We start from the raw sequence: 26,323 nt of genomic DNA, 5'->3' as shown, positions 1-26,323 counted from the left end.
GTGGTGAATTGGTTTTTATAATTTATAACATCCTTTTTAGCCTCTTACAACAATTTATAAGTAAGGCTACCTCTATTCTCTTCATGATCCCATTTGTATGAAATATCATTTTCCACCCTTTCACTTTTAGTCTTTAAGCATCTTCAGATCTAAAGTTAGTTTATTATAGACAGCAGATAGATAGATCTTACTTTTTTATCCATGTATCCAATCTATGCCTTTTAATGGTATGTTTAATACATTCATGATTTTAAGAAATAATCACGATAGGAATAACTTACTATTGACATTTTGTTCATTATTTTCTGTATATCGCATAGGAGGGTTTTTTGTCTCTCCTTTCTTCTCTTGCTGCCTTGTTTCAACTTTTTTTTTATATTGATGTATTTTGATTCCTTCTCGTGTCCCTTTGTACATTTTTTACATGCATTTTCTTTGCAATTACCACTAAAATTATGTAAAACATATTAAAGTTATAACAATGTGTTTTAAACTGATAACAACTTAAATTATGTATACAGCTATACTCTTTTGTATCTCTGCTTCCCCAATTTATGGTATTTATGACACCAATTATATTGTGTATCCATTAACATGTACTTATGACTCCTTTTTGTTTGTTAAATTCCATACTAGATTTAAATGTGATTTACCACAGGATTCTGTATTTGTCTATATATTTACCTTTACCAAGGAGTTTTATATTTTTATAGGATTCCATGTTACTTTTCATCATCCTTCATTGATTTCCTTCAATGTTTCTTGCAAGGCAGATCTAATGGTGATTAACACCCTCATCTATGGTTTATCTGGGAGAGTTTTAATTTTTTTGATTTTTGAAGGACAGTTTGATAGATATATTTTTGGTTGCCAGGCTTTTCCCCACCTATTTCTTGGAATATATCATCTCACTCCCTTCTTGCCTTCAAGGTTTCTGCTGAGAAATCTGCTGGTACTCTAATAGACACTGCCTTCAATGTGATGAGTCACTTTCCTCCTGTTGGTATCAGGAGTTTATGACTTTTGACAGTTTGATTATAACGTATCTCAGTGTATACTCTTTAGATTTATCATAGGTTGAAGTATTGTTAACTTCTTGACTTTGTATATTCATTTTCTCACCTTAGATTTGGAAAGATTCAGTCATTATTTCTCAAATAGGTTCTCTGCCACTTTCATAGGGTTCTATGTTGTTGTTTATCATCGTATCACTTCAATGGTGATTTCATGGTGTTCTGTAAGTCCCTTAGGCTTTCTTCATTATTTTTTCCTTATTGCTTCTTTGCCTTGGCAGTATCAAAAGTCCTGACCTCAGTGTTTGCTAATGTTTTCCTCTGACTGGTCAAATCTGCTATTGATTTCCTTCTAGTGAATTTTTCAATTGTTATTGTGTATGTTTGGTTCCAAAATTACTGTTTGGTTTCTCTTCATAGTTTCTCTTTGTTGATATTTCCATTTTGTTCCTACATAGTTTCCCTGATTTCATTTAATTGCCTATTTATGCTCACTTCCCATTCACTGAGCATCCTTGTAACAGTAATTTCTAATTCTTTGTTAACTCATGTTTCTACATTTCTTGAATTTTTATTTCTGAAAATTTTATTTATTCCTCTTAATGTGCCATGCTTTTCTGTTTCTTTGTGTTTCTTGTTATTTTTTATTGGAATTTTGCCACTTGAAAAATCAGCCTCCTCTACCAGATTTTGTGATCTGGTTTCATACAGAGAGAGCTCTCTCAATTTAGCCCAGCTAGAGATTCTGAAGATCTCCTAAGCCTTTTCTGAAAATGTATCCTTTTCAGTCTTGTGTGTGTAATCTCCTAATTGAAATGGTTTACCAGTTTTTTATTTGCCATACTGTGGCCTTGTAGGTGCTATATAGTAAGTCTCAGTGCTCGAGTCACATCTAGTGTTTGTTCATGGTACTGCAGACTGCCCTGTGATGCAGATGTTATATGCTTTGTTCTCAAGAGATCTCCAAACTGGAGCCCCCATTCCTGTTAGTTTTTGGATTCAAGCAAGATAAAAACGGACCCTTCTGGTAAACCCTTCTGAAAGTCTAAATGTTGGACCCATAATACATTCTACACCTTTCCTTCTCCAGGGAGAAAACAAGAAGTGAGAATTTCTTCCCATTCCAGCCATACCATGTATTATAGGTAGCTGCTTTGGTGATCATGCCACAAATTTTCCTAAGCTTTAATTTGGCATGTGTATTATTAAGTCCATGTTTCCATAAGAGAAGGAACGTCTAGAGATTCCTATTCCACCGTCCTACTAATGTCATCTCATTCTTTTATTTTTTGGTTCTCATTTGTTTTGTAGGATCCTGCATTCTCCCATCACTTTTTTCCCCTTTTTAACCCACATTCAAAGGGCACATCCCAGTTCCTTTTGACTCTTTTCTTCCAGAGTGATGCCTTTCCAAGACAGCCATTGCATGTTCACACAGCTCTAAGTCATTTTCCTTTAGTCAGTGTTTCTATGTATCGGGATTATTTTACACCTTTTTCCACAGTTTGAGTAGACACTGTTACCTCATCCTTAGACCCTTTGTCTCCTGTCTTCTCTTTTGAAATTATTCATATCCACTCCAAAGGCTTGTAACAAGAACTAAAAAAAGTGCTAGAATTTGATGTCCATATATACTTTTATGAACAGATAACTTAAAAATTATAGTATTCTTTAGTTATGCTGAAGATGTGGATCATGTGCAGTTTGTCTGACCCACTGAGTCAAAAGTAGTGAAAAGCATAGTTGCTTGCAGTGATATTTACCATCTGAAGAGCTTTTGTCCTGGGTTTCTACTAAAAACCTATTAACTTTGGGTCACTCAGTAAATGGACCAGTGCTTTTCCTAATGTGTTTGTTCATATTACTATTCACTAAAGTTCTTCATTTTGTTTCTGAGAACAATTGAACAATTGTCTTTTTACTTAAAATTATCATTCACTGTGTCTGAAGTAAAACAGACTTCTACAGTGTGAAATTATATACTTCTCTTTATAACCACTTTTCTGCGCTCCTCCAGAGTTGTGTGTGCAAATATAAGCACATACATGTGTTCTTTTCCTATCTGCCAAAAAAATAGCATACTGTATTACACATACATTTCTAAGCCTTGTGCTCTTTCACTTAACATCGTTAACCATTGTCTCTTTATATATCAGGAATAAAGAAAGTAATCATTCTCTCTTGTACAGCTTCTTAAAATGTACTAATAAACCTACTCTTAACCAGTCCCAGAATGATAAATAACTCTTTACATGTATCATTTCTATCACACTCTTTCTCTCTCTTACATACACACATACACACCCCAGTAGGATTGCTGGATCAAAAGTTTGAAGTATTTGTAATTTTGGATAACTGCCAAGTCACTACATTGATTATTCCAATTTTTAATCCCACCAGCAATATATGAGATACTCATTTCCTTAAAGGCTCACCAAAAGTTTAGCAAACTTGTATTTCTGCCAAGCTGAACTTTTAATTTGCATTTCCCTTTTGAAATAAACTATTTTTCATACATCTGTAAGTCACCTTTATTCATACATTTCATTGTTTTTTATCTGAGGTTTTTGGTCATTTTCTTAATGATATCTATAATTAGAGATTACCCCTTTGTGAAATACACAAATCTTATTCCAGTTTGTCACTGTCCTTTGAATTTGCCTATGGTACTTTAACACGTGGACTTTTCTTTTTAAATTGGGTTTAGCAACCTTTTCTATTATAGCTTCTGGATTTTGAGTCATAGTCTTGCCCTTCTAAGCATTGTTAACTGAACTTTCTACATTACCTTTCTGATCTTTCTGCTTCAAGGGATTGTAAGCAAGACAGATCATGGCTCCACAAATAGGTCATACTCCATCTCAGTAATGATTCTTTGAACAAAGTTACATACAAAATTTGATGAAGTCTGTCTGTAGAATGGTTTCCCTGCCCAATGAGCTGTATCATATGGCTAAGATTTATCAGTAGTTTGTAAACAACTTAATAGGGAAGCTCCCATTTGGAGCAAATTCCTTATACAACCTATTCTATTAGCAGCTATGTTCACAAGCCAAATAAAATTTTAAGAATTGTATTCAGTATGAACAAGATTAATTGCACATTCCAAAAACTCATGGAAAGTGATGTGAATGCAATGATTTCTAATATTCTGGTTAAAAGAGACAAGGGATGAAAAACTACAAATAAATGAGTACTACACCCTTCATGTAATTATACCCCCAAAATATCAGGTATCACTTAACTACCTTCCATTTGCCAGGTATTTAAATTTATCACCATTTTATAGAACTGAAGAAAATGACTTGGAGAAGCTAAACTATCCAAGTTCAAAAGAGCTGTTAGTTGGCAGAAGTGGAAATCAAATCAGATACCAAAGCGTGTATGTTTCTGATTACATCACCATGGATCTCAAATGCACTGCATGGTAACTCTCTCAATTATTTACAATTTCATTTTTCTAAAGTGAAAATGCTATTTGAAAACTTGTAATTATTATAACTTAGGCCATTTAAACATTTTCATTTTCTATGAAAAGCTAAATGTGTCTGTTTTTCTTCTGAATTGGAGCTTCAGTCACTTCTGTATCCAAAGGGTATTACCACAGTAGCAAACAAAATAAGCACTCTTTTGTTTTGCTGAATAAGTGATATGAACCTTTGAGCCACATTTTCATGGTAATTAGATTGTAAAATTTATACAGTTCAAACATAGTTATACTAGGAAAATAATGTCGGTTAAGTCTAGCGTCTATGCTTAAATTGGATAATCTAAGGCAATTAGAAAAGTAAAAATTGCATATGATTTATATGGAATAAACCTGTACAGGGTGAAAAAACTAAGAGTACTTTAATATAACTTATGCTTGAAACTCAAGTTGGTAGAAAAAAATACCTGTGACTATTTTAAATTCTGTGTTTTCAAAATATATGTCCCATATAGTTGCACAAAGGTAACAGATCAACAAAGGTAACATTTGATATCTGATTTTTGTTTGTGGTGTCAATTATCAAAATGATTCAAATTCATTAATTATTCAAAAGTCAAAGAGGGAAACTTTGGTGGGTCTACTATCAATAAAATATTTCTATTGGTCCTTAAAAATGATTTTTCTTATTACTTTACAAAACTAAAGATGTTGGTCTCATGAAGACTGAGCTTATACCTATGATTCTAGGGTGAGGCCTACTAAGGACAACTGTCCTCAAGGAAAGTTCGAAATGATTGTTAGAGGTAAAATATTTTGGCATTCTAATAAAAATAAAACACACGTATTGGAAGCATCATACATTTAATGTCAAAGAATTTGAATTCAAGTACAAAAATTAAACAACACATGATTTCAACATTTAAAAACCATAACACTTCTTATTCAAACAATACAATGAATATCAAAAAACACAAATGAAGCATAACTATAAAAACCCTAAATATATTAACAACAAAATTATAATTTTTATAACAAATAATTGTTAACTGTAATATCTGTAGTTATTTTCAAAGATGACAATGGTAGGCTTTTTTTTTTGTTAATACTGAATAAAATCTGTGTTATATATTTCTGCCTCATCATTTCTTTCCACATAATAGTTAAGATGCTTCTGGTTATATAACTGTTCTAATCTCCAATACAGATAGTGATCCTTGGTAATCAAATGTAATATAACCATTGTCTTCAAGTGCTTCAATATTTATGAAAAGCTATTTAGCAAAGTTATTATGCAAAAATTAACATAAACTGCTGGGTTCTCCTGCCCACCCAGGGATTAGATGTAAATTCCAAGAGTTTAAAAAGAAAAGTAGTTTGCTATACCTTTATCAAGAAAAATCACTGAATAACTTTTTAAACTTTATACTTTTTTATATAGTACAACTCTGTTATTCTGATTTATAGCTGATGTTTAGTATGTTGGTATAAATATATTATTTTTTTAAAAGCAAATGTACAAACCCGATTCTAAAACAGTATTTTAATTTGCATGTTTTACACAAAGAAATTTTTGTACTAATGTTTACAGTATTTTCTTCAGAAGAATGAGGCCTGATTGGAGATATACAGTCGCTGTCCAACATGGCTGCCATTAGCAAGTGATATTGTTGGTGACAAGGGATAGCTTGGATAAGAATAAGGCCTTGAAGTATAAGGAAGCACGCTGGGAGTCCCAGAAGAGAGGGTAGCACTAACAGGGGAAAGACTATTTATTGAGCTGCGATGAAAATTGTAGTCTGTAAATAAATACATGAACAATTATACTGCACATCTTTATGGACATAAAGTTAATTCAAAGAGACAAAGCATTAAAACTATAATCACATTTTAACATAATGTTTTAACATTCAAAATCGTGATGATACTACATTGCTGGTAAAAAACCATTGCAGCCTTCATTGTACTGCAAATCCTGACTTTTATCAGTCAGTATTATTCCCTTTACTGACACAGTGCTTCAGAGATCTTACTAGGCATAAATTCTTGGATACCTTTTATACATTTTTTGATTATAGATAAAGAGAATCTCTGATTTCTCTAGCTCCACAAAGAAGCTTCTTTTAAATTTGGTTATGACACTAAGGTGTGGCCATGAAAAAAAAGTAAAAACAGTAAATTCATATTCGTTTGTTTTTTTGTTAGTTTTTTTTGTTTGTTTGGTTTTTCTTTTTTTATTTGAAACCATATTAGGCATCAAACTAGCAGAAACATTCACCCCTGGACTTTAGAAACATTTGTGTAAACGAACTGTCCAATATTTCATTATTTAAATACTAATATAAACAATTACATAACTCAACACACCAATTTAACATTAGAGTCCTACTGATACCATAAAACAGTAAAATGAATCATCTTTATAAAATAAACTTCAAGAAACCATTATCAACTTATAGTATAGAAAAATATCAAAAAATTAAACCAAATTAAAAACAATTATGTTTGAAATATTATTGTTCCACAATAAACATTCATCTTACGCATCAATAATTTCCTGCTTCATAATATATTTATATATGTATGTGTATATTTAAGACCAAATTTGTAAATCCTCTACTTTCCAAAAACTCAACTATGTTCTTCAGTGTAAAATAAGCCAAGGGTGTGGCAATGACCATAAAATTATTATTTATAAAAGGCATGGTGGTGTTTCTAGGAATAGAAGAAAAGTAATTAGGTCATCTAACATACAGGTAAAGTTTTTTCTTTAACACTGTTCTGGTAGTACAAATGAGACCTAAAACATTTTAACATTAACTTTATGTTGCCATGGGACTTAATGTTTAGCCAACAGGAATGAGATCAACTGCAGGAGAATAAGCTCAAGCAACATCAGAAAGGACCTAGTTAAGAAAAAAAATGGAAAAATTAAAAATCAGTTAAATATAGCTTTAATTTCTAGCACTGTAAAACTCTAATTGGAATAATTTAATAACCTTTTTAGTTTTGTAAGATCAATAAAGGATTTTGTTCCAGGAATATATAAATACATTTAAAGTAACCAGTTCCCAAAATTTCAGTATTTTGAAACTGAATGAGAAATTACATTGATACTATATGCTTTTCTAATATTCAACTAAGATGACTCCAGATATCACAGAATTTTTTTATTTTAAAGGATCCACTTCACCCAAAGGGTCACAGTATCAAATATAAACTGAAACACTAGTGCTCCCCCATATTCCCAAATAACTGCTTTTAAAAAATGGTCTGATTCTTTCCTCCTGAAGAATTATGTAATTCCTTATTAGCCACTTACCTATAACACACCTAGCTCTTTACATTTTAACAATGTGGTCATCAACAACATAAATAGAAGAGTAGACTTCCGCAGGTAGGGAAATGTAGTTTTCAAAGAAAAATCACTTTTGCTTTGAGTTTACACCTACTCAAGAGATAACTGAGTCTATTCATGAAACATGGATATGGAAGATATCTTCATATTTCAAAAGACGCTATCCAAATACAGTTGGCTACTAGAGTAATGCTTAGCATATCAGCATTTCTGATAGTCCTTACTATAAACCATAATGTAACTACATACTAATTGGCTGTTGTATTCTCATGTTTCTAAGGGGAATAAATATAAAATTAAAAGCTGGCTATGATGACTTTATTCACACAGGAAAAATCAAGAGAAAAAGTTTTTCCCTCCAAATACCACAAAGATTAGGAAACAGAAAGCTTCAGATGTTTGTAAGATTTTATAAGCATTTCAAAAACAAATTTTATTATTATACTAAAATCACTATGAATCTAAAAATATTCAGGAAAACATCTGGGCAGTTATAAAACACAGTACAGAGCAAACTTCAAACACACTGTAAATGAAACAAATGAAGTATAAGCTGAATATACAGTAGAACCTCCACAGTTGACAACATCCCTACATTGACCACTTCAAGTCGACCTAATTTTCATAGACTAGACACGCACCACATGTATTTTTATCAGTACAGGAGGCCCAGTCGCTTATGTTGACCACTTCACATGTTGACCAGTTTGTTACAGTCACTTGGGTAGTCCATTTATAGAGGTTCTACTTGTATGTGATAGGTGGGATAAACGTAGAAATATAATTATGTTTTCCTTAGAGCTAACATATAAATCACTTATCCTAGAAAATAAGTAGAAATTCTCATTAATTAAAAAAAAATAGTAAGTTAATAAATGAGTTAAACTCCTAGCATATACTTAACTTGTCCCTCTCCCCTCTTCCCAGTTTTTCTTCCCAATAAGTATCTTCAAGCTCTTCAATCCCACTGTTTCTGCCTCATACTGGAATCTTTCTTCAGGAATGATACAGAGCCAATTTTGAATTTAAGTTTTATTCAACTGTCTTAACACTTTTAAAATTAAGAAACAATAACTTACATGCAATAGACTACAACTCATGTGCTCATTTCACTGAGTTTTGGTAACTACATAAATCCACACCCAAAGCAAGACATAAAACCTAATCGCCAAATCCGGAAGCTTCCTGTGCCCCTTTCCAGTCAAATAGCCCTTCTTTTGGAGGTAACCACTTTCTGATTTCTATCTAATTGTCTGTGTTTGGACTTCAGGTATCTATTTTCTAAGAATTTTTGCATATACTACCTAGCTTCTTTCTCTCAATATAGTTTCTAAGATCAATTCATGATATGTATTTCAGTAATTTGTTCCTTTTTATTGTTGACTATTATTCCATTGTATGAATATACATTTTCTTTATTCACCTTTTGATGAGTATTTGGTTTTTGACTATTATGAACAAAGCTGCTATGGAACATTCTTATACAAATATTTTTGTGGAAATATGTTTTTAATTCTTTTGAGTCAATACCTGGGAACTGGACTACTGGGTACTAGGGTAGATGACCCATACTGCCTAAGAGTTCTTCAGCATGACTATTTTATATTCATACCAGTAAAACAAAATATCAGACCTTCACTTGATCTACATCCTCACAAATATTGGTAGTGCCAGTTGTTTCTAATCACAGCTATTCCAATGAAAGTAAACCTTATTGTGTTTTTAACTCTGATTCCTCTTATGACCAATGCTTTTATTGACCATTTCAACATCTTTGGTAAAGAATTTGTTCAAGCTTCTTGATGACTTTTATTAGCTTTGTCTTTTTATTGTTCATAATAGTAAAGGTTTTGACTAGTCAAATTCTTTAATTTAAAATTACAAACCCTGGGCAGTGCCTGTGGCTCAAAGGAGTAGGGCGCTGGCCCCATATGTCAGAGGTGGCGGGTTCAAACCCAGCCCCAGCCAAAAACTACAAAAAATAAAACTAAAAGAAAATCACAAACCAGGAAAAGGTCAAGATCTTAGAAATCCCTAATTCAAATGACCTCTTTCACTGATGAATGCCAGAGACAAAAGATTAAGTGACTGATCTATATTCCCACAGCTAAATAGACATACAAGTTACAAATCAGGCCTCTTCATCACCATGAATGTATTATCTCCACTTGATTAGGCTTTTTGACTCTGGCAATCTTCTCAAACAAGGTTGAAAGAAAGTGTCTAAAGAGGTTATTAGTGGTAGAGGGATAGAACTAAAGTAGACCGTGCTGCTCTAAGCTAGCTAGCTTTTGCTTGTACCTATCCATACCCACACTTCCCATTCTACTCCAAGCAGCTCCACACACTTCCCATTTCACTCTATGCACCTAATTTTATATGCTAAACTTTTAATACCTAAAGATTGTTTTACAAAAAAACAGAAACAAAAAAGTATATGAACTGCTCTAATATAATGGATTATTAGACATACATAATATTTTGATCAAATTTTCTACAATTGGTATTTATATCCAAAATAAATATAAATATTTTCAACAAATTTTATTTATACAAAGACCAGCAAATAGGCTTAAAAGTAAGTGCCAATTCTAATCAAGCAGTAATGCCTAAAAGGACTTTTGGATTCAGAAAGATTCCAATGGGTGTATCTGGAATGAGCAGGAAAATGAGCAATGGTTGTTACGCCACCTGACAAAAGGGCAGTGTAAGGAATGGCAGCACATATAGCACATGTATGTCACTCTTGTTAATGTAGCCACCACAATTTGGTCTACTATCTTTCTCTGTCAAACACAGAAAATCCGGCATCCAATACGTTTCTCAGTGAAAACAAAAGCAATGGATATAGTTTCACTCAATTTATTCCTTTTTTTGTTTCTATCTCATACATCTTGACCAAGTATTATTAGATCTTTAGCTGCTTTTCTATCTTTAATAAAGATGAGGAAAATCCTTAAGAGAAACTTGAAAGTGAATTCAGTGAAATACCTCCTCATTAATTCTTAGTATCTTTTTAGTTTGTTTCTGACCATTCTTTAGACTAAATTTCCATTAGAAAGTACATTCTTCAAAATTGGTTTCTTTCTTCTCTTTGTTGGCTGAGTTCTACCACATCCACCCCCTTTTTGATGAACTTTAAGTGTCTAATTCAGTTGAGTTTTAGTGTTTGCACAATGTTTATAATTAACAATATATTATCCCAGAATATTATCATCATCCTAAATGGAAACTCTGCATCCATTAGTAGTCACTTCCCATTTCCTCTTCTCCCAGCCACAGCAACCACTAATCTTTCTGTTTCAACAGACTTGCCTATTCTGGGCTTTTCATTTAATATGAACGCACACAACTTATGTGGTCTTTTGGAACTAACTTTTAGCAAAATGTTTTCAAAGTTTATTCATGATAATTTCATTTCTTTTTATGAAATAAAAACATAATATACACTGTATTGGTAGACAACAAATTTTATCTATTCAGATATTTGGGTTGTTTCTATCTTTTGGCTATTATGAATGCTGCTGCTAATATGCTGCATTCAGGTTTTGTACTTAAGTAAGTATCTAGGAATGGAACTGCTGGGTCAACTAATTGAGGAAATGCCTAATTGTTTCCCAAGGTGGCTAAGGATATGCCATTTTACACTCTCACCAGAAATGTATGAGGATGAACATCTTATCTTTTGATCTATGAAATATATTTCCCCAGCCCTTACTACCTATCTTAACCATTTTCTTAGATTTCCATGGGATCATTATTGAAATTTTTGGAAAAATTCCTCATTTCACCATTTTATTATTTTAATTCCTAACATTCAATAATCATAATTAAAAGCTAACTCAATAACTTTCACTGAAACACTGAATTTCATCTGCAGACAAACCTTAGTTGTTTTACCATACTATACATTCCCAAAACATAAAATACAACTGGGCTTAAACACAGAAATAAAAACCTTATTGGAATATAAATAATATTTATCACTTCTTATTTTGTACTTTCCATGCTAGTACAAAAATAATCAAGGGCTAACTGTAAAGCAGACGAAGTATTTCTCAGAACTGCTAGTTATTAAGCAACTTCCATGAAAAAAACTTAAGTAATACTTTTTGATAAAACACATAGATTTATTGGCATTTTTATCGTTTTCCCTGTTGCAAATGTTGGGAAGAATAAGAAGTATTTTTATCAAAGGAAATTAGAAATATTTTACTTCAAAAATGGCATTTTGACATACTGCATACTGATTGACTGAAAAAGCCTCACTGTCTCTCTGTCTAACCACACCCCACTCAACACAATTGGCTCTCCAAAAATCTTAAAAAGTTTCACTCTCTGCCTGAGATTAAGAACCACCTGAGAGACCAACTGTCTTTTCGTCCTCTCCCAGTTATCTCAAAATCTATTATAGAAAACAAGATTAAGAATGCAACCTGACTTGGTCCAACCCATTTTAAAAATAATTTTCAAAACAATACCAGGGTAATTTAATTTCCCAAGAGAATCAATGACAATTCTATCAGTTTCCCCCTATCCATTCTTCATCACAAGTTATCTATTCATGCTATCTAGTAATCCTTTACTATCCCCAGCAGAATTCCTCTTTCCCTCCTTCCATAACTCATTTTACCAGAAAGGCATATAAGCTTCTGAACCCTGTGGGGGAGTAGAATTCTCATTTTCTGAAGATGACCACACATTCATGTTACATTTGTAAATTTTTCTCTTATTAATCTACTTTATTGTGAGTTGATTTTTCAGTGAACCATGTAAGGGCAAAGGAGACGTTCTGCCTTAACCACCACCGCCCCATTATCTTCTACTTAATTTTCCTACCAGGTTCCTGATAGCAAAAGGCAAGATGTAGACTTAAAAAGTGACCATGGTTTTCTCCTACAATTAGGCCCACAGAGTTGATTTTTCAGTGAACCTTCCAGGGGCAAAGGGGAAATTCTGCCTTTCCCCACCACCTACAATTGTCTTCTACTTAATTTTCACTACCAGGTTCCTGATAGCAAAAGGCAAGATGTAGACATAAAGTGACCATGGTTTTTTCCTACAAGTAGGCCCACAGAGTAGCTTATGTGTTTCTGAATAAGATGATTTTAAGAGAGGCTTTAAATATGTTAATTTTAATAACCAATGGCTAAGTTAAAAAGAAAGTTACTGCCTATGACTGCTTCCTTCTAAAGTTCTGGTTGGTTAGTGTCCATTTATTTTTACCTAGAGTAATTATACTTTTAAAATTCACTTTTGGTAGTAAAACTATCTGCTTTTGTTCTTAAATCATTACCCCAAAATCTAATTTGGGTTTTAAATTCTTGTTGTGAAAACTTTATCATATGTAACAGTTACTATAAACATAAATTTGTCAGATTTTGTACCCTTATTTAAAGAAACTATACTTGTTTCATTCTAAATCATCTAAAGATTACAATTTTAACCTTCAAAAGCCAGGTTTGAAATTCTAGAAAATGCAAATTAGAGTAGTTGTCTAGGAAACAGAGTGGAAGAAAGATGGATTGCAACGGGTATGAGACAACTTTGGAGAGTAATGGAAATGTCTGTTTTCTTGATTGTAGTGTCATTCACAGATGTATTCAGAAATCAAAACAGATCAGAATGTACACTTTAAATATGTGTATTTTATTGGATTGTAATTATACCTCAATAAAGTTATAGGCACACAAACTCGAGTGTTCCTTTGGGTTAGTTTTGGTGGTTCCAAAACAACACCCCATACAATTAAAGTACAAGAATCCCTCAAAACAAGAATCTTATAGCCATATAATCTCAAGAAAAGTTTAAGATAGTTTTAAAAGTTAAACAGGTTTCTACCTTAAGTAGTTTGCTAATATGCATTATGATTTGCCAACGAGTATACATAGTGCAGTTTTTCCCAAACTTGTTAGACCTTAGAAACAAGTTGTTTCACTGACCTCTGAGCATCAGTTTGAAAAGAGCATTTAATGGATTTAATACATAATGGGAAAACATTAAAAACAAAAGAGAAAAAAAGCGTTAAGTATGCTAAACACAGCAAATACAACTCAAATGCCTTCAAAAGCAAGACAAATCACAACAACAAAAGACAGGCTAGATGTCTTGGCTCATACCTGTAAACCTGGTATTATGAGAGACCAAGGTGGGTGGACTGCTTGAACTCAAGAGTTTGAGAGCAACCTGAGCAACAATGAGATCCCCATCTCTATTAAAAATAGAAAAACTAGCCAGGCATAGTGGTAGGCACCTGTAGTACCAGCTACTTGGGAGGCTGAGGTAAGAGGATCACTTGAGCCCAAGAGTTTGAGGTTGCTATGAGGTATTATAACATCAGGGCACTCTTACCTAGGGCAATGGAGTAGAGACTCTATCTCAAAAAAAAAAAAAAGATGACCAAGTATAAAAAACAGACGCCTATGTGTTCTGACATTAAGCCTCCTTGCTTCCTTTCAAAAAACTCAAACAAACCAAACCCAGAGTTTTCAGTTTGCTACCTTCATCTTAAGAGATAATTATGTCAAATTCCTTTCCATGCTAGTTTCTAAACAAGTTAGAAAGAGTAATAGAACACCAGCCTATGAGAGAAAAAATTATAATCAGAACTGCAGCAATCCCGGTTTTAGTATAGGTATAAATTGCAGCTCAGTAGATAAACTGTATCGGTAAAAAATTAAAGACAAGAATAAAGTCTTAGAAAAGATGCTAAATATTTAAGTTTCATTTCTATCTGTAAAATCAGTCCTCAATTCAAAATTTGAACTAAAGTTGTGAAAGATGATAGTTCTAAGACTATCATCACATAATTGAATTTTTATACTAAGCTAAGATTAAAATTGATAATAAAGCGTAAGTCTCAAGAATAAAAAACATATTTATCTTTGTATCTACAAAATAACCAGTAATGTTATTGAGCATTACCAAGTGCTAAAAATAACTACACAAGAGCAATACAATTGAATCCTTGACTGCCTTATAAGTACTATTACTATCTCTTTTGTCAAAGAGGTAATTTAGGACCAAGAAGGTGAAGTAACTTACTTAAGGATACAGAACTAGTATATAGATTGCTACCCAGGCATCAAGACATTCCTTTTGCCTCGACTATGTAAAAAGGAGTTTGGAAAGTAGTAATATTTACTCAAATCATAAACTACCTTTAACTTCCTACTAAAGCTTATCTTTCTCAGTACCTCAGTGAAAAAACTGAACGGTGAGTCCTAGTGATAAAACTTTTGTTCAAAACTGTTGCTGTAAGATTTTGGCGTAAGAGGGATGAAAAAAATTAAGTCTATTTTCAGATAAAATGAGAAATTCTGGATGATCTACAGATAATGCACTTATTCCCACTGTATTGGATTTATCATACTGTTTACCATCTTGGGTGTTCATTAGCATGTTAAGTTTTGAGAAACGTGAAATATAGAAACAAGTCCGGACACAAATATAAGACGGTCCTTATCTAACAAAAGCAATCAATGTAATCTGGTTCTGTGTATCCTCAAGGAATCCCCAACAATAAAAAAAATAAATAAAATAAAATGGGGATAGTCATAACAAAAATTCCTTTAAAAATTTGTTTAATGAATCTATAATTAACAAAGCTATTATAATCAAAATACTTCACAAGATTTCATTAGACAATATTATACTTTCATATTTCTTCTTACAGAGGTAAGGATAATTTATAAGTGACTTTCAGAAAACTAAATATATCACTTAATATTCCTAAGATATTCTTACCTGTTTATTTTCTCCAAATTCTTCTACACAGGTCCAGGCTGAAGAGATTGTGTTCCCTGTCTGTAAGCAGTGAAGACAGAAAAGAATTGAGTCTTTAGACTGATGTTCTCCCTATTTTGGAAGTGCATGGAGTCCTTGATATCTTTAAAAACCTTTTGCTCAGTAAATTTAGAGAAAAGGAAATAAGTGGCAAATAGTTACCATTTCTTAAGTTCTGCAAGGATGAACAAAGAGAACATTTTGATATTTGAATGAAAATTGTGAGTTAACACATTATCAGAAAAAATTTATCTTTCTAAATAAATCAAGTTCTTATTATAATGGTCTGTCTTTTTAAATAGTACTACCTTATTAAGATAAAGAAAAAAAAATAAACAAATGAGATTGCCGATTTCTAATAAGCAAAGTGCCAAAGCTAAGCAAATTTGGAAAATATAAATGTTGTAGAAGTTATAGTTATTTTGTATATGAAACAGTATTTTCATCCCTTAAAAGAGCAATGGCCAAAAGAATTCTGCTTGGTAAAAGCTAAATTTTATACACTTAAAACCTAATTTAACCATATATTATACGACCATGGTCACCCATGTGTTTTAATAGTTATTTCTTCATATGCTTTAAGATTTCTGTTAAGGATATATATCCAACTTTATGTTAAGAAAATATTCATGAAAGAATAAACAAATGAAAATGTTTGATGATCTACAGAAAACTGTAAATTTTTAAATATCTAAAAATTACAACTCAGTAGGAAAAAGTAGTCAGTATCTTCTGTTTTTACGTGATGAACTAGGTAACATTAATTAAGCCTCCTGGTGAGAACTAGAAAATGTAAAAAATGATTAAAAACAAACAAAAAAAAATCTGAAAGCATTAAGAATAATCAAGATATTGACAAACTATGAGCCCATGATCATTAACAAGAAAAAATCCCAAAGAGATATGCACCTCTTCAGGAGGTACATTTCCTCTGGAAAGGTTAGAGCATTTCCAAGGGAGAGGTAAGAAGGTAAGGAAGGCGACAAGAGAGAGACATGTTCTAAGGCTAGGAGGACAAAAACTAGACCTCAGGAGCTATTTAACAGGCATGACTGGAATCCTGAGTAAAAATGAGCCAGAAGTAGTAACACAGTCTAAATTCAACTTCCAAGCTTAATTCCCACCTGGATTAAGACAATCTTCAATTGCTAATCCTTTTACCACCTTTCTAAAGCCAAATTATATCCTCTCTTAATAGAGATAATATCTTATTAGCTTTAAATTATCTTTACAGTTTTTTATATACAGTATCCGGCATTCAATTAAGAATAATCTGTCATATAAGGAGATAAAACAATAACATCACCTAAAACCATCAAAAACAACAGTCAAAAGTAACATATCTATAGGGCAGTTCAATAATAAAGTTTCACAACTGGGTATCAAAATAACTATCAATAATATAATCAATGGGGGGAAAAGACTAAAATTTTGGGAAGAAAACAGAGAACATAAAAAAGTCTGAAATTAAATTCTACAACTGAGAAATAAATCCACATCAATGGTTAGATCAACATATTACACATAGATTAAAAAAAAATCATGAACCAAAAGACAGGAAAGACAAAAATGTACAGAATAAGCATATAAAAGAATAGAAAATACAGGCAAAATATAATTGTTAAATGGATATAATAAAAAATGCTTAACATGTATAACTGGATTATCATAAAGAACAAAGAGAAAATGGAACAAAACCAGTATTTGAAAATAAATAATAAAACTTTCTAAAACAAATGAAAAACACCAATTCGGATTTTAGAAGTGGTCTAAAACAAGTTAAAAACTAAGAATAAAACTTCTAAAAATCACAGATAAGGAGAAAACATTACAAGTAATTACAGGAAGGGGATGACTGTTTATGTTGAAAACAATAACAAACTGACAACTGACTTTTCACTTAAAACAATGGAAGCCAGAAGATAGTGGAATTATTGCAAAGGAGTAACAGGAAAAAAAAAAAAAAAACCCTTTCAAGGAGCATGTGAAATAAATAAAAACTAAACAAATTTGTTATAAGCAATGCACTGTCTCTGGGATGTGATAAAAAACTAATTAATATTAGACTTCAGAAAGTTCAGAATGCATGTAGGAGTCCACAGGACAACCAAACTCTGTATAACTAACAAAACTAAAGAAAAGGAAAACAGACAAAAGAAACTATCTGAAGGCAAGAAATGAGGAAAGTAAGACAGGACAGGAAAAATAGAATGCAAATGGCAAAATGAAAGACTTGCATTAAATGTAAAACCACACTAACTATATTAGGCCCAACCATATCAATAACTGCATTAAATGTAAAACCACACTAATTATATTAGGCCCATCTTAAGGCTAAGAAATAGGAAAACTAAAAGCAAAAGATGGAAAAACACATACCATACAAACTAACCAAGAGAAAGCTTTTCTGTCAATATCAGAGAAAAGATATACTCTTTAAGGCAGAAATAATACATTACAGAGAAGATAAAGTTACACAGTAAAAGAATGAGGTTTAATTTACCAGAAAAATATAATAATTCTAAATTTCAATGTACCTAATACAAAGCGTTCTAATATTCAAATCTTTGAAAAAAATTGACAGAACTAAGAGAAAAAGGTAAGTCTATAATTATATTGGGTGATTTTCACAACCCTCTCAGTAAACGGCAGAATGAGCAAACCAAAATACACAGAAGATAGAGAAATTTAACAATATGATTAACAAACCTGACCTAATTGATGATATACCAGGGGTGCAAAAAAATATATACACATTTTAAGAGATGTTATCAATGTATGACTTTTCATATGCCAGAAGTGTCTGGACACTGATGGTAAGCACCTTTGAGCACCTCCTGTAATTGCAGAAATCAAAGTGACTTATATTCATCTTTTGTTATTTCTATATATATTGAGCATGACAATTTTAATAGTTTTTTCCTTTCTTAAAATATTGTATACAGTTTTTTGGTACCCTCTGTACATAGTGTTATGGGTTGAACAATACCCTTTCTAAAAGATACACGGCAGTCTGAACTACCTAGTACCTCAGAAAGGTCATTGCAAATGTAAGTAATTAAGATAAGGTCACCCTGAAGTAGAGTGGACTCTTAATCTAATGTGACTGTTATCTTTATAAGAGCAGAGAAACAGAAGAGAATGCCTTGTAGAGACATAAGGGAAAAAACATCCATGTTACGACAGGCAGAGATTAGAGTGACGCATCTACAAGCTGAGGAACACCAAGGATTGCTGCAAAATACTAGAAGCTACAGAAGGTATAAAGAACTTCTCCTACAGGCTTCAGAAGGAACGTGGCCCTCCCAACACCTGATTCTAACTTATAGCCTCCAGTATAAGGCAGAATAAATTTCTGTTCTATAAGCCACCCAGTTTATACTGCACCCAATTTGTAGTCCTCTGTCACTGCAGCCCTAGGAAACCAACACACTGTAATTAACAACTACAAACAACTTACATTTTTAAGCAGTCCTGAAATAATTGGGTGATTAAAAAACAAAGGACTAAAATAATACAGAATATACTTTCTGATCATAGTAAAATGAGTAACAAAAACATGAACACAAAAACTTCCATATGTTTAGAAATTAATATGAATGGTCAAGAAATTAAAATAGAAAATATAAAATATTTTTTAAAAATAAAATATATCAAATGTATGGAATATAGCTCTAAACATACTTAAAGAGGGAAATTTATAGCCTTGAAATATATATATAATACAAAAGCTGAATAACTGATAAGCTGTCTTCTTAAATGACATTCAACTTTTTCAAAAAAGATCCAACATCAATCTCACACAAATTCAAAAAAGATACAACATCAATCTTACACAAATTCTTCATAGAAAACAGTAAAAAAAACAAATCCCCACTTTTATGAAGAAAAGTATGGGCCAATCTCACTAATAAATAGGGATATAAAAATCCTAAAGAAAACATCAAAAGCAAAATTTAGAAAAATACAAAGAAGATAATGTACCATGTTCAAAGTGGGTTTAGTTCAGAAATACAAAGTTTATGTAGCATTCCAACATCAATGTCACTAATCACATTAAAAAAAATGACAAAATGATATAATTATCTAAATACATGCAGAAAAGTACAATAAAACTCATAATCCATTCATGATAAAATCTCTTAACAAAGTAGGAATACAAGAGAATATCCTTAAGTGATAAAGGGCTTCTATAATAAAAGCTACAGCAAACCTCATACCTTAATGGAGAAATACTGAAAGTTTACAAGGATGGCTTCTATCATCATTTGTATTCAATGCTGGATAAGCAGTTCTAGCCAAGGCAAAAAGGCAAGAGAAAAAAGAGAAGTATAAGGACGGAAAAAAAGAAAAAGCTCATTATAGGCAGTTGACATGAATGTGCAGGTAGAAAAATTAAAGTACTACAGAGTAAACCATCAGAATAAGTAGTTTTTTTCCCCAAATACATTAAAAAACAAACTATATTTACATAAAATAGGAACAATTAAATATCAAAATCAAAAGAAGGCACCTTTTACAATGAGACTGAAAAACATTAAACACCTAAAAGTAAATCTGATGAAAAGATGTAGGAGATATTTACCTAATAACTCCTGAATGTGTGAGAAAAAATTAAAGCAAGCATAAATAAATGGAGAGATACATCATGTTAATGGATCAGAAGACCTGATACTATAAAAATATTACTAATTTCTAAATTGATCTACAGATTCGATTCAATTCCAATAAAATACCAGTAAAATTTCCTTTTTGATATAAATTTAAAAGTTAATGCTAAAATTCACATGGAAATACAAGGGCTAAGAAGAGCCAAGATAAAGAAATTAGCAAGTGGAAAGATATTCTCTACCAAATATCAAGAATTCTCATCCAGTTACACAATTAAGACATTGTGGTACTGGTGCAAGGACAAATAGATCAATGGAATAGAATAAAAACTCTGGAATAAGGTACGTATATATGGTTGAGTATATGGAAGGCAGGGAAGTGCTCAGGTAGCACTACAGAGCCATGGGAAAATGGCAGTTTTCAATAAACGGTGTTAGGTAAATGAACATCCATATCCTGCAGGTTGGAGAGAGACACTGGTATTTACTTCATACTTACTTCACACCGTCGCTAAATTTAGAAGATTAAAAAACATTTCTAAAAAATAACATGAGAATTATTTCATGACTGTGAGATAACTAATGCGTTTATTTATTTTTTGAGTAAAGATTTCTTACGCAGGACAAAATGGCACTGACTTTAAAAGACTGATAAATTGAATTATATTAAAATTAAGAACTATTTATTTCAAAATGTACCATAAAGGGAATAAAAAGGTATGTCATGCAGTAGGAAAAGGTATCTACGAAATACATATCCAATAAAGGGCTTCTCTGTTATGTACTACAGTAAAAAAAATTTGACAAATCAATAGAATAAAGGGAAGAGACTTAAATAAGATACTTCATGAAGTCAATAGCCTGATGCTCTATAATACTGCTAAAAGATTTTCAGAATCACTCATTAACAGTGATATAAAAGTGATAATCTCAATGATATTTAAATGTATACTAACCAGAGGTCCAAAATTAAAAAAACTGATACCTAAGTGTTGACAAGAATGTGCAACTGGAACTCCCACATACTTTAAAGTGTAAATTCATGTAATCACTTTGGAAAACTAGTATTATCTACTAAAATTTTAAAAATATGACCCACCACTTTCACTCTTATCATTTAAATATGCAAATTCCAGTGCAAATGAGCAACAAAAAGCTATCTATAAGAAATCATTGTAAGTCAGGAGCAAGATGACTCCAGCCACCTCTGCATGGGGCATACTGCCCAGAATCATCACTGAGGGGGCATAGTGAAGCAGCAGGGGACTCCAGGAGCCAACAAGGATGTTAGGAACTGAGGGAAGACCAAGACAGAAGGCAAACGCCTGGGTATGGGCAGAGGCCACCGAGCACTTCAACAGAGGAGACAGGAAAGGACTGTCCTATAGTTTTTTGTTCTTTGATTGAGCTGCTCACTGGAGCTACCTTGGAAGGGCATAAGCAAGCAAGTAAACTTGAACAGTGTCTGGTAGCTAGGATTTAATCAAAAGGTGGGGTATTCCTATTTGACTATCAGAGTGCTGGCACTGTAGGAGGGATGGCCAGGAGAACAGTCTGCAGGGTCCTAGTGCATGGCCAGCTCTGGTGCACCTGCTGAGCTCGAGCAGCCATCCTTGGGGTCAGTAGAATGGCTCCCATAACCCTGGGAAAGGCACTTTGTTCTCAAAAGGCACTGATTGGAAGGCCAAGACCCACCTCCTGAGAAATCTGGTGAGAGATTCAGGATCCCAATCCTGCAGGGACTGAATGCTAGAGAAACCACCAAGCCCTGAGTAAGGGTAAATAATTTAGGCTTCTGGCCACCATCTTATACAGCAAAACCAGCATGTGTATTATGCCTCTCATAACACCAGTAACACCAAAGCGCCATCTAGCATACAGGCAACATACTACAATATACATAATACACATACACATTTTTTTCTTTTCGCAATTTTCCCTAGGTTTTTTTTTTTTGTTGTTGTTGTTATCGTTGTTGTACTTGTTTTTCCTTTGTTATGTTTAGCTTGGTTGTATTTTTATTTTTTCATTTTTACTTTCTTCAATAGCAAGAACTCCTCCATTTGTGTTACAGTTTTCAGTCTTTTATTCTTTCTTATTTCTCTTTCTTTTTTCTCCATTTTGGCGGACCCTTTTTTTACTTTTCTCATCTTTTGCACATAAATTTCTAATATTATTGATACATCCTCTTTTTTCTTCATCTTATATAATTTTATTTTAAATTTTCTTTATCAATTTTTATTATTTTTTTTCTTCTCTCTGATCTGCTTTACTCTATTTCATTTTGTATGCTCTTTATGGGACAGAGCCTCACTCTGCCAGGCCTGGGCTAGGGGGGTCACCGCACTGGTCTGGCTAAAGGAGGCTTTGAGCTCATGGTCTCGGGTGTCCTTTTAGCTTTGACCTTTGAAAGACGGTATTGGTAGGTCCCCACTGCAACATACTGCTGATATATATATATATTTTTTTTTTTTTTTGGTGGAAGTGGGATCTGCTTTTTCCCAAGCTGGTAAAGAGCTACTGACCTTGAGAGATCCACCCAGCTCAGCCCCCCCAGAGACCTGGGATTGTGAGTGTGGGTCAAAGCACCCTGCTAACTGCCACCATTTCTCCTGTCTCTCTTTCTGTCCTTCTTATTTTCTTTTTTCCCTTTTATCCCATCCCCTTTTTATTTCTCCTGTCTCACTGTTTACGCTTCTCTTCCTTTCGCCTTATAGCAAAAGACCACTTGAATTCCTAATCATGGAGACAAGGTAATTTAAAATGGAAGAGGCAGAAAGAGGAAAAGGCAGGGGAAGAAAGTGAACAAGTAGAAAACACAGATGGGAAGGAATCAACAGACAAATTCTGGCAATACAAAAAATCAGAACAGAGAAACCACTCCACAGGATCACAAGGTAGCTATTGCAAAGAATTCCACCTATTAAAAAAAAAAAATGGAAAAGACAGAAAGGGAATTTAAAATATGGATGGCAAAAACAATGAAGGGAATTATAGAGAAAGTGGAAAATAACTGAAAGGAAATCCAAAAACAGAATCAAATAATGGATGAAAGAAAATATAGAAAGGATATAACACAGCTTAAGTAACTGAAGGAGTCAATCATGGACCTTAAAGAAGCAGTAGAAATTATCAATAACAGTTTAGACCATGGAGAAGAAAGAATCTCTGATCTAGTGCATAAAGCTCTTGAGCTAATCCAGGCAGTTAAAGCATAAAAGAAGAGAGACAAAACACAACATTCACTCAGGGAAATCATGGGATTTCATGAAATGTTCAAACATACAAATTATAGTTATCTCTTAAGGGGAAGAACATCCCAAAGAATAGAAAACCCTACTGGACGATATCATAAATGAAAATATTCCTAGCATCATTAAAGATTCTGAAACACTCCTTTTAGAAAAATATCAAACCACAGATTGTCTCAACACAAACAGAGCATCTCCAAGACACACAGTAATGAATCTTTCCAAACTCAAGGAAAAAAAAGAAAGCAAATTGTGCAAGAAGCCAGGAATAAGGGCCAAATGACCTACAGGGGTAGATCCATCAGGGTGACAGTGGACTTTACAGCTGAAACATTCCAGGCTAGAAAAGAATGGTCACCTACCTTTAACTTTTGTAAACAAAACAATTTCAGCCCAAAATTCTGTATTCTATTAAACCAAGCTTCAATATCTATGAAGAAATAAAACATTTTACTGATATGTAAACACTGAGGAAATGTGGCACAAGACCAACTCTACAGGAAATAATTAGACCTATTCTCCACAGTGACTATCACAATAGACTACCAGCAAAGTAAACACCCAGAAACTGAAGAACAAAACCTAGCTTCCATAATGGCCCAAAGGATAAAACTAAGCAATGGATATTCACCAAACAAGATGAATAGAACTCCACCACACTTAATCAATTTTCAATAAATGTCAATGGCTTGAATTTTCCACTAAGGAGCCACAGGCTGGCTTAAGAAATAAAAACACACTAGTCATCTATATGCTGTCCCCAGAAAAAATGCCTAACCTTGAAGACAACACAAGAACCAGGGTGAAGGGTTAGAAAACAATATTTTAGGCAAATGAAAATCAGAAGAAATAGGGGGTCACAATCGTATTTTCAGATACCAGTGAGTTTAAAGCAACTAAAGATAAGAAAGACAAAGATGGTCACTTCATACTAATCAAAAGGAACCATAGAAAAAAAAGAAGATATTTCAATTCTAAATATTTATGCACCCAACCTAAATGTTCCCAGATTTATAAAACAGACTTTAACTGATATAAGCCATATGATATCGCATAACATCATAATAGCTAGGGACTTGAACACCCCTCTGACAGAACTGGACAGATCCTTTAAACATAAACTAAACAAAGAAACAAGGGACTTAATTGCTACCCTAGAACAAATGGGCTTAATTGAAAGACACAGAACACACCATCCCAAAGCTCAGGAATACACATTATTCTCACCAGCCCACAAAACATACTCCAAAATAGATCATATCCTAGGACAAAAATCAAACCTCAACATTAAAAAAATTGAAATTATACCTTGTATCTTCTCAGACCACAAGGAAATAAAGGTGGAACTCAACTCCAACAAAAATTCCAAAACACTGAGAAGGAAGGAACCTTCCCAACATGTTCTATAAAGCAAACATCACCTTGATACAAAAACCAGGAAAGAACCCAAATTAAAAAGAGTTACATACCAATTTCACTAATGAATATTGATGCAAAAATACTCAATAAAAATCTTACCTAATAGATTACAGATACACATAAAAAAAAATTATACATCACAATCAAGTGGGGTTCATCCCAGGGATACAAGGCAGGTTTAACATACACAAATCCATAAATGTAATTCACCATATAAATAGAAGCAAAAATAAAGACATCTGATGCAGAAAAAGCTTTTGGTAAAATTCAGCATCCTTTTCTAACAATTAAGAAAATAGGCATAGGTGGCACATTTCTTAAACCAACTGAAAGCATCTATGACAAACCTACAACTAATATCATACTGAATGGAGTAAAACTGAAAGCTTTTCCACTTAGAACTGGAACCGGACAAGGATGTCCACTATCACCAGAATTATTCAATATTGTGCTGGAAGTTCTGGCCAATGTAATCAGGCAAGAGAAGGAAATAAAGGGCATTCAAATGGGGGCAAAGGAAGTAAAACTCTCCCTCTTTGCCAATAATATGATCTTATCTTACAGAACCCCAGAGAATCAACCACAAGACTCCTGGAAGTGATCAAATAATACAGTAACATCTCAGGTTATAAAATCAATGTCCACAAATCAATTACCTTTGCTTATACCAATAAGAGCCAAGTCAAGAAGCAAATCAGGATGTAAGTTCCTTCCAAGTAGCTTCAAAGAATACACCTAACAAAAGAGGTGAAGGATCTCTTCAAAGAGAATTATGAAACCCTAAGAAAACAAATAGCAGAAAACATTAACAAATGGAAGAATATACTATACTACTCAAAACAATCCATGAATTCAATGCAATCCCCATTAAATACCAACATCATACTTTGAAGAGCTGGAAAAAACAGTTCTTTGTTTATTATGGAATCAGAAAAAAACAGTATAGACAAGGCAATTCTTAGTAATAGGAAGAAATTGGGAGGCATCACTCTACCAGACTTTAGGTTATATTACAAATCCACAGCGATCAAAACAGCATGGTATTGGCACAAAAACAGAGACATAGACATTATTGAACAGAAGAGAAAACCAAAAGATGAAACCAGTCTCTTATAGCTGTTTGATCATTGATAAACCAACTGAAAGCATACACCAGGGAAAAGAATCTGTATTCAACAAATTGTGCTTGGACTGGATCCACAACTTTTACCACTTACAAAAACTGACTAAAGATTTAAGAGTCAAAGATTTAAATACAAGACATGAAATGATAAAAAATTCTACCTAGAAGAAAATGTGGGGAAAACTATAGAGGGTATCCAACTGGGGAAAGATTTTATGAAGAAAACTTGAGTGGCAAGTGGCAACAACAAAAGTAAAGAAATGGGACTTAATTCAACACAAAAGCTTTGGACACAACAATTAAAGCAAATATACAGAATAGGAAAAGATACTGTGTG

At 32.9% G+C, this 26,323-nt stretch overlaps 1 protein-coding gene across 2 annotated transcripts in view; it reads right to left on the bottom strand.

Moving 5' to 3' along the window:
* Positions 1-5,290: 5,290 nt before the first annotated feature.
* Positions 5,291-26,323, bottom strand: part of RBM46 (RNA binding motif protein 46) — a 50,165-nt gene continuing 29,132 nt past the window's right edge. Inside the window, exons 5-6 of one of the 2 annotated variants that reach the window (XM_053595578.1) lie at positions 15,545-15,604; positions 7,155-7,346 (exon numbers count right to left, since the gene is read on the bottom strand). In XM_053595578.1, the coding sequence (XP_053451553.1) occupies positions 15,549-15,604 (56 nt within the window). In that variant the 3' untranslated portion in view covers positions 7,155-7,346; positions 15,545-15,548. Of the gene's footprint in view, positions 6,240-7,154; positions 7,347-15,544; positions 15,605-26,323 lie in introns of those variants that run through there. The other variant, XM_053595575.1, reaches the window with a different exon arrangement.

This window comes from Nycticebus coucang, chromosome 1 (assembly GCF_027406575.1).
Source record: "Nycticebus coucang isolate mNycCou1 chromosome 1, mNycCou1.pri, whole genome shotgun sequence".
Classification (NCBI taxonomy): Eukaryota; Metazoa; Chordata; class Mammalia; order Primates; family Lorisidae; genus Nycticebus; species Nycticebus coucang.
Note: the sequence above shows the minus strand (reverse complement) of the source record. Positions and strands in the feature narration are given on the sequence as shown.